Source organism: Colossoma macropomum, unplaced genomic scaffold (genome assembly GCF_904425465.1).
Source record: "Colossoma macropomum unplaced genomic scaffold, Colossoma_macropomum, whole genome shotgun sequence".
In the NCBI taxonomy this organism is placed as follows: Eukaryota; Metazoa; Chordata; class Actinopteri; order Characiformes; family Serrasalmidae; genus Colossoma; species Colossoma macropomum.
In genome coordinates this window covers 23722330-23732542 of record NW_023494791.1, presented here as the reverse complement: position 1 = coordinate 23732542, position 10213 = coordinate 23722330, and the positions used below count along the sequence as shown (strand labels likewise).

At 37.2% G+C, this 10213-nt stretch overlaps 1 protein-coding gene across 1 annotated transcript; it reads left to right on the top strand.

The window, feature by feature from the left end:
- The first annotated feature begins 4 nt into the window (after positions 1 to 4).
- LOC118810619 (phenazine biosynthesis-like domain-containing protein 1) lies at positions 5 to 7894 on the top strand. Its single transcript, XM_036574531.1, has 9 exons — positions 5 to 268; positions 421 to 520; positions 5030 to 5128; positions 5212 to 5321; positions 5431 to 5460; positions 5974 to 6062; positions 6743 to 6918; positions 7055 to 7117; positions 7382 to 7894. Exons 1-9 carry the CDS (start codon positions 185 to 187, stop codon positions 7492 to 7494), a joined length of 864 nt encoding a protein of 287 aa, XP_036430424.1. The 5' UTR covers positions 5 to 184; the 3' UTR covers positions 7495 to 7894.
- The last annotated feature ends 2319 nt before the right edge of the window (positions 7895 to 10213 follow it).

Here is a 10213-nt window from a genome sequence, read left to right as displayed (position 1 = left end):
TTAATTCTAACACTAACGGTAAGCACACTCCGTTCTCCCAGGCTGTTCCTTTAAAATGATGCAACACAGGTCAAAGTCCGAGTTAGTTGCAAGGGCATTCTGCAGGAGCACAGTCTACAAGAGTTCTACAGGACAATAATCTACCTATTTACTAATCCAAATACAGGACTTCTCTGGCTCATTAATGGAGATTCCAGTGTTTACCGTTGATGCATTTACTAATTTACCTTTCAAGGGAAATCCTGCAGCAGTCTGCCTTTTAGACAACGTAAGTCGCTTTGCATAACACAACAGCGTGCTTCAACTATGTTTGCCCTTATTGAATTCATGTTATAATATCAGAATAACCAAACTAGAATGTAGTATCAGTGAATATTTTTGACTTGAGAATTTACTGTGCAATGTTTGTGACAAATGTAGGAACTGCAAGATGAGCTTTACCAAAACATTGCAGCTGAGATGAATTTATCAGAGACTGCGTTTGTCACAAAGCTGAAATCAACAGACACCTTTTGTTCAGGTATTTGACCATACAAAACTGAATTAAGTACCTGATTTGGTGTTAAACTTTCATGGTTGTTTAGGCATTTGCAATAGACTCAGCTGTAATGCAAACCTAATTCCAAAAAAGTAGGGACAGTAAGTAAAATGCAAAATAAAAACAGATAACAGAAACATCAAAAAAACACTGCCAACTTCTCTGGGATTAAGCTTATCTGAGCTCGATTACCATAAAGTGGTAAAGTGTGCTGTAGTCTGATGAGTTCACCTTTCAGAATGTTTTTGGTAATAATGTACATCATGTTCTTTGGGCTAAAGAGCAAAAAAGACTATCTGAATGGTTAATGCAAAGTTCAGAAGCCAGCGCCTGTTATGATATGGGGGTGTGTTAGTCCCCATGGCATGAGTAACCTGCACACATGGGAAAGCATCATTAATGCTGAGGGGTACATAGGCATTTTGGAGTAACATATGTTGCCATCTAGATGATGTCTTTTACAGGGACGTTTCTGCTTGTTTCAGCGAGACAATGCTAAGCCACATTCTGCAGCATTACTTCGTACTTCTGCAGGTGCTAGACTGGCTTGCCTGCAGTCCAGACCTGTCTCGCATTGAGAACGTGGCACATTATGAGGTGCAATATACTATTGCCGCAGATTGGATACGTATCGGATTTCAGTACCACATGAAAGCGGAATTGAAAATGTCAGATTCGGTGCGTTTTTTGCTGTTCACACTGCCACACAGATGACACGTATGTGTCACATTTGAGGAAAAAGATCGGATTTGGGCCACTTTTACCTGCTGTCTCAGTATGGGCTGAAGTACTAGTATACAATAAAAAAATATCATATAAACGAAAATGCTTATATATGTTAGCTAAAATGTTAGCTGCTTTTCTCCGGCAGGAAACTTTTCCACAAAAGTAGAACAATTTCTTGTAAAATGTCTTGAAACATTTGACTTTTTACGAGGCTGAGCTTCTCATTGGCCAATTTCTTGTTTGAATTTTCCCATTTCACCTTACATGGTGCCTGAGGCACCAGAATGTCATTCCTAGGCCATTTAAGGTGGAACGGATAAATTCAAACAAGAAGCTGGCGAATAAGAGGCTGACTTGAGCCTTGTGAGCTAAACATATGTTGCCATCTAGATGATGTTTTTTACAGGGACGTTTCTGCTTATTTCAGCGAGACAATGTTTCTTGTTGCAGATTAAACATATCAGAAAACAAGCTGAAGTACTTATAAATGCAAATAAGTCCATTCATCTGCAAATTATCGATGTTCATTTTAAATCTTTCTCTTTGCCGTTTCGTTAGCTACTAGCTAGGCCAGATTGTTGTCTGCGTTGCTGTGGTGACCAGCAGTCTGCGTGCTAATCTTCAGGGTTAAAGGGTGAATTAGCAGATATACATTAACTCCAGCGTTTAAGACCATTTATTGTTAAAACTGTGTTACAACGATCAGCAGAGCTTTATTGTTCTGCAAAGGAGGATTGTATTAGTTTTACTTAAAAATCTAATTCTACTGTGGAGCTGACCCCTGGTCTGAGCAGCGGTAGAACCACAATATATATGTCGCATGCTGTGTAAAACACGGCACTTGGTGGCATTAACTGCAGTGTGATTCTCTTACACCAGACACGTCCTCCTTTTAGGCATAAACTGAAATCAGTGCGTTTTGTTGTTGTTTCATCACTGTAGTTCACTACAATAACGTCAGGTCAGCTGTGCTGTGCCAGTGACAGAGCGCTGTTTCATGTTAGCCAGCAGCTAAAAACAGCTAACCTGTTAAGCTAGCTTTCTCCCACTCTCCCATGCCACACACACAGCAACTTCAGTTTTAGTTCCATTTAAATCAGACCTGTAACTAGCATGAACCCACTTCTTTCTTTCACTTTTGTTGCGTGGGAATGCACTAATACTGTTATAAATATGACTGTTAGAGCGCCGTAACACATAGACCCCTTCAGCTGTAGTTGTGTGGAGCAGACATGATTTAATGCTCCTAAAACTTGTTAGGATGTTAGGAATTAGCTCTAGGCCAGTAAAGTTACACACCACTTTTCTTGTCACTCACACTTGGTCACAGGAGAACAGATCACCGATCACTCCACTCAAACAGGGAAGGTATAACCCCTATAATAATGATTCAGACATTATCCTGTGGTTTTTATCCGCGAAATGCTGGCTACCCACATAGGTACTTCCTGTTAAAGCTGTGAAACACGTTTATGTATACGTAAACACGTTTATATATATATATATTAAAAATGCCACCAGGACTGTTGCTAGAATGCAGAAGTGTGAAAATCGTATTAAGTATTGTTTGTGTTTTATCACCCTGTCCTAAATATATGACAACAGAGACCCTGGACTGTTTAGCCACTGCAGTGTTATATCAAGCGAGAATGGGGAAAAATTCCACTTTCACAAATACAGCAATTGGTGTCCTCAGTTTCCAAACGATTACTGATCATTGTTAAAAGAAAAGTTGATTTAACACAGTGGTAAACATGCTCCTGTCGCAACTTTTTTGCAACATGCTGCAGGCTTAAAATTTAGTAATAAGTTTACAAAATATTAAAAAAAAACACATTTAATTAGATGAAACATCTTGTCTTTGCACTGTTTTCCACTGAATACGGGTCAAAAATGATTTGCAAATCATTGCTTTCTGCTTTAATTGCATGTTACCAACTGTCCCAACTTTTTTTTTATAATTCCTTAATTCCTTGACTGATATGCCTAAACACACAGCCTTTTATCATCTGATGAGAACATTTGGCTACAGAGGAGTTGAAAAAGAATAAATATATGAACTCCCAGTGGCCCTTAAGGACTGGAAACTTGCAGTTTAAATAAAAAATAGGATGCAATGATGTGCAAACCATGTAAACCACATTTTAAAAGGAAAATACTACAAAGACAACAAATCAAATGTTGAAACTGAAAATTGTATTGTTTTTTGAAAAATAAATGCCCATTTTGAATTTGATGCCAACAACACATTCCAAAAAAGTTGGGACAGGGCATGTTTATCATCACCTATTCTTTTAACAACAGTCTGTAAGCTTTTGGTAACTGAGGAGACAAACTGCTGTAGTTTTGAAAGTGAAATGTTTTCCCATTCTTGTTTGATATAGGATTTCAGCCGGGGTTCAGTTTGGAGTCTCCTTTGCCATGTTTTTCATTTCATAATGTGCCAAATGTTTTCAGTGGTGACAGGTCTGGACTGCAGGCAGGCCAGTTTAGCATCCAGAATCTTTTAATATGGAGCAATGCTGTTGTAATACATGCAGAATGCAATTTATCATTGTCTTGCTGAAATAAGCAAGACCTTCCCTGAAAAAGACATTGTCTGGATGGCAGCATATGTTGCCAAAACATGTATATATTGTTCAGCATTAATGGCGCCTTCACAGATGAATGCACCCCTATACCATCATGAATACTGGCTTTTGAACTGTGCACTGATAATAAGCCGAGTGGTCTTTATCCCAGAGGACACAGCGTCCATGATTTCCAGAAAGAATTCCTAATGTAGATTCGTCAGACCACAGGACACTTTTCCACTTCTCTTTAGTCCATTTTAAATGACCTCAGGCCCAGAGAAGGTGGCAACATTTCAGGATCCTGTTTATATACGGTTTCTTCTTTGCATTGTAGAGTTTTAACTTGCTTATGTGGATGCAGCGCCAAACTGTTTTCACAGACAGTGGTTTTCAGAAGTGTTTCTGAGCCCATGCAGTGATTTCTACTACAGAATCATGTTTGTTTTTAATGCAGTGCTGTCCGAGGGCACAAAGATATTGGCCAGCACATACTGGTTTTTGGCCTTGTCCCTTGCATACGGAGATTTCTCCAGATTCTCTGAATCTTTTAATGTTATTATGTACTGTAGATGATGAAAAGCAAAAGTTCTTTGCTATTTTATGTTGAGAAATGTTATTCTTGAATTGTTGCACTATTTGATCATGCAATCTTTCACAGAGTGGTGAACCCCTCCTCATCTTTACTTCTGAAAGACTCAGACTCTCTGAGATGCTCTTTTTATACCCAATCATGTTACTGACCTGTTGCCAATGAACCACCAGGTGTTTTTTTAGCATTACACAACTTTACTAGCCTTTTGTTGCCCCTGTCCCAACTTTTTTGGAACATGTTGTTGGCATCAAATTCAAAATGGGCATACATTTTTTAAAAAATAATAAAAAAATTCTCAGTTTCAACATTTGATTTGTTGTCTTAGTACTATTTTCAATTAAACATTGGGTTTAAATCATTTGCACATCATTGCATTTTGTTTTTATTTACATTTTGCACAGCATCCCAACTTTTTTGGAATGGGGTTGTAGCTAGTCTAGCATAAACATTCAGGTTAACATCTGGTAATTGTAAAATTGTATTTTTTTATTATTAACTGAAAGTAATTTTCATATGGGGGACCTTAGGATCCAAGCTATGCTGCTGAAAAACATGAAAAAAGCATCAAAAATTGTAATATGTGTCATTTTATTTTAAAAGGAGCTAGATTTGGCTTGCGCTGGTTCACCCCTATTAATGAAATTGCACTATGCGGCCATGCAACACTGGCTTCAGCAGCAGTGCTCTTTTACAAGAAAGGTAAGAAATAATACTCTACACTTAATATTTTAATAAACAGCAATGAAAAAATGCAATAATAGTACAGCTGTAATATCTCACAGAAAACACTAACCCTGTGGTGGTGTTTGAGACTCTGAGTGGAGAGCTGCGGGTTCGCCAGCATGGAGAATCTTTAGTGATGGACTTTCCACTCAACAAACCAGAGGTTCAGGTACATATGCTTACTTATTCACTCCTCTATAATCAATACCTATATTTAGCCAGTTAGTCTGAAATGTTAAAGGGTAACAGCGCATTATCTGTGTATATTTTACATGCAGGACCTCAACAAATACAAGAACCTCCTTAAGGTAAGTTTACATATTAATCACAATTAATATGGCTTGCACACTCAGAGAGTAACTCACACTTTCTGCACACTCATAAAGTAACATTCTTTGGAGCGATTCCATAGAACTATAAGGCTATTTAGCTCCGTTCCTGTAGAGCTGGTGACTGGCATGGTTTGGTAATTTTCTTGTTCAAGCACACCTGATTCAACTCATCTGTTAATTACTGAGTTTATTAGGTTTGCTTGAAAGGAAATCACCAAATTGTGCTTGGCACTGTGCTGGACATCTAGGACCAGAGCTGAAGAGCCCTGCTGTAGAAGAACTACTTTTGGTTCCCTAATGAATTATGTGCTATGTAAGTGAAGTTTACAGAACTTACACATAATGTAAAAGTTCTCCAACAATTTTTTTTCCCTGGAACTATACGTACAAGCCAAACACCCTTTAAGAACCTAAGAGTACACATCCTCTCTCTCTCTTGCTGACAAGCAAACACATCTTGCCATTATTCATTTTCCTGATCATTTACAGGCTGTTGTTGGAGATCTACCCGTTCAGGACGTCTACTACTGTAAAACCACAATGAAGCTTCTAGTGCGTCTGGCTGACACATGTGACAGGTACTGTTAAACAGTCAAGGCCATCACTAAGGATAGAGCACGCGCTTGGAAATGCTGTAGTCCACTATTGATGAGTCATCTTTAAAGCTTAATGTGTAGTAGTGACGCAGGAGCTTATTTACACCCGTGGGTTCAGGTTTAAAAAAGCCATTTTATAAAGGATGGGTTCTTTCTCATAAATATAATATTGTCTAGGTGAAAATAAGTTAACCCATCGTCTATGGGAAGGAATTTTCTGCTAATGTCACTATATAATTTTTATTATTTTTATTTCTTCCAATATGTTTAACATATTAAAAAAATTAAAACAAAATATAACATGTGCTGTAACTTTTGTATCGACCACATTTTATGTTGTATTTAGACCGTTAACAGTAATTGTGCCTCAAAATGTGCAGAAGTGTTTTCCCTGTAGAGGATGTGTTGACTTCTTTACTTTTAGAAAATCAGCAAAGACGTGCAATTTGCATATGACTATACATCAAATTCATCATATTATTTCGTAAAATATGTTTAAAATCAGGTAAGGCAGGGCTTCATCTGATTTTCCTGAACTATGGGAGTCTGTGGGTCAAAGGATATGCATTATAAATATCTAGACTTTGCGAAAGTATTTCAAACTGAGACATAAAGACTTCCAAAACACAATAATGAGCATGACAGTTGACTGTTGGTTGAAGGTCAGCACTTACATCTTTAAACCCAGTGGTCGAGACTCTGCTGAAATGTGAAGACAGTGGAAAGATTAAAAGTGTTGTCGTCACGATCAAAGGGGCACCAACTTCACAGCCTGGATACGACTTCTTCTCCCGCAACTTTGCCCCATGGCATGGCATCCCAGAAGATCCGGTGACAGGTAAATGCAGTCTGCTCATAGATTTGTAATCTGAGTAATACAGAATACAGGGCGACACAAATTCATATGTATTGTACAAACCATGAATTCCACTTATTGTAGTACATAAAGACAGAACAAATCTTCTTTCTTGAAGGCTCTTCTCATACCGTTCTTTCTGCATACTGGTCTGAGAGACTGGGAAAGAAGAAGATGTTAGGTGGGTAATAATGTCTGCTACTCAAACCTTTCATAACAGTATAAAAAAAAGATGAGCACATTCATTAGAGATAAAGAATTTAGTATTTTTTTAGGTTCCCATATAATAAAGAAACAGAGAGTTCAGTTACAGAGACTGAATAGATTTCTCAATTATGTATCATAGGGTCCAATCAGCTCCTTGACAAACACAGTCCTATGAATAATGTATACTATTTATATTTATCTCACTCCTCTGCTCTCCACATTTGTTTGTGTGCTGCAGCTTACCAGTGCTCCAAACGTGGGGGTGAGCTACAGCTGGAACTGAGAGATGACGGCAGGGTGGATATTGCTGGCAGAGCAGTGGTCCTCCTTCAGGGGACCCTCAAACTCTAAAGAAGCCTGCATAAACAACCTGGAGCAGTTGAGCTGTGACATTAACAAGCTTTTGGGCATTAAGAATTCAGAGCGCATCTTAATCTACTGCACTGGGAATGTAGACTGTACAGCACTGCAGTACACTATATGGATTGTACTTATTATATCTACTGTACTCTATACGTCTGTGACATCTATATACACACAAGCTGCTGTTCAGACCTGTTACCAGTTAAACCTACACCCAAAATCCCATACCAGAAATACTTACAAACATATGAATGAAATGAGCTTGAGGGTTTTAAATCTTCCAGATACTGCATTAACACTCTCCCATAACACTCTAGTTTGGAGTTATGTGTATTAGCCAATTTTATTAATGACTTTAAATAAATCAGAATCAAAGCAAATTCAGTAATCTTTGTGGTTCTGTTATTATTGTTGCTGTTAACTATATAGAACAGTTATTTTATGGTCAGTTTAACCTTCACAGACCCATAGTATACCCACACTTGATTCACATGTTTCTCACACATTACATAATAATAACTTGAATATTTGACATTGTTTTACACATAGTTCATGAATAATAAGCCTTAGGATGTGAACAGAGAGAGGGTTAAGGGCTAAAAGCAATCTAATTCTTTGTCTTAAACCTCAGTGGAGTAATTTAGAATGACCATCTATAAATTGTTGATTCTGACCTTATTTATGGTGCTTCTTCACAGAGACACATACAGCCTCTGTTTTGTACTTGCAGCAGTTACTTTTCACCAGTTATCATTAGGTTTTGCAGTTGCAGGTTTCTCAATTAAAATAGCCTTCTTTGAATATAATTCCTTTCTGTCCTCCAACCACATTATTAACTCATCCAGGGCAATATTTGTTTTGATCTTTAGTATATAATATTTATTTGTGCTTTACTGAAGGTCAGCATTTCTTCAGGATACTTTACTTTAAATTGATTCGTTGATGTTAGTATAAAATGGAATACACCTCATTCAAAAAGGTTATTCTGAAATGGTTAATTGTAGAAAAACGTACAGACTCGGATTTCTTTACAGTGAAGGTGATAGGATCCCAGGGTCACGATTTCTACAACACAGATAAAACCAATTAGCGGAATAGCTAAAACCACCAATGAATCTGCATGTCTTCACGAGTTTGTATATTTAATGTTGATAATGGTAAAATGTGGTGAATCTTAAAAAAAAAGTTTTCTTCAGGGACTATTCTGTCATAAAATGTTTTGTATGTACCCCTCTGCCATAAATGTAAATGATTTGTAATTAGGTTTGGTCCAAAACCTTCTCAACACTGTCATAAAACAATGTCTCAGACACCAGGCAGTGCATTCCTAACCATTTCTTGTAGCAGCTTTTTTTTGTGAGGGAGTTTTAGAGGCATTAAAACACTTCAGAAGTCTAGTTCCTATCACCATCACTGAAAAAAACGACTTACTAAGTTCTCTAAATTGGATCATTTCACACAAAACCAGTCTGAGTGACTTTTTGTTTTTTTTGTTTTTTTGAGAAAATCAGTGTCAGTAAGTAAATGCTGTTATGTAGTTTGCTTCACACTTTGCAGTGGGTCTGTTGTGTATTTCTTGTTTCACTGGGGTATAAATATAAGGTTACACATACATAAAATCCCTCAAAACAAGGTGAAATAAGGGAAAAAACATTACTGAAAGCAAATTCTAACAAAAGACAAAACAATCCAATTGAGAAATTATTACATGAATTAATTAAAAATAATTAATGAATCAGCATGAAAGCAAACATATATAAATGCTATTTTAGAATCAGCATGAATCCCTGATGCATATGCAAAAGCATCCCATAATGTCCAATATTAGTACTATAACAAATGCAGTGTTTTTTCAGTTGGGTATATTAAAAACAATTAACTCCCTTTACTGTATTCTGAAACTTTTGCCAAGAATAACAAGGAAAAATAACAACCTGCAGTTACACAAATCAAATGACCATCAGGTGGTAAGACACAAAACGTGCAATAATCCATTGCCAGTTTTTTAGTTAAGAATAAAGGCTCAGAGGACCACTACAAGACGAAACAGTAAAGTGACTTAAACCTCACAATTATAATGTGTTGCATATGCATTATATATTATATAACACATGTTTGTGTGCTATACATTTAAACTGAGATTTAAAGGATTATTTGATAATGTACAGATAGGATCCCATCAAGTAAGCAGAAAGGACATTTCAATCATTCAGTAAAATTTCTTGCAATTCATGCTTTTGATGATCCGTTAGATCTATTTTCAAGTGTTGCGGTCAGATAGAAGATCATTAGTAACTCTAAGAAGTGCAGTCTCTGTACTATGCAAGGGACGGAAACCAGATTGAAAAGCCTCTAAATAATAATAAATTATTTGCTTCCAGGTGGGACGGCAACTGTGTAGCAACTACTCTTTCCAACAGCTTTTTCAGGACGGGGGTAACAACAGCGGTTTTGAGATCAGTAGGGACACAACAGGTTGCAAAACATCTATTAATAAGGTGTGAGATATTGATGGCTATCTCTGTCATACATTCCTTAATAAAGGAGGTTGGAGCAGGATCTAACTGACAATGAGTTGGATTGGATTTTTAATCAGCTCTACTACAGAAACAGATGTGACAGGAGTAAAACATGAGAGTGGCTGGGCAATATTGGGGGAGAAGAAATCCAGGGTGGGCTGATAGACAGAAGTAAGGGGATGGCAGAT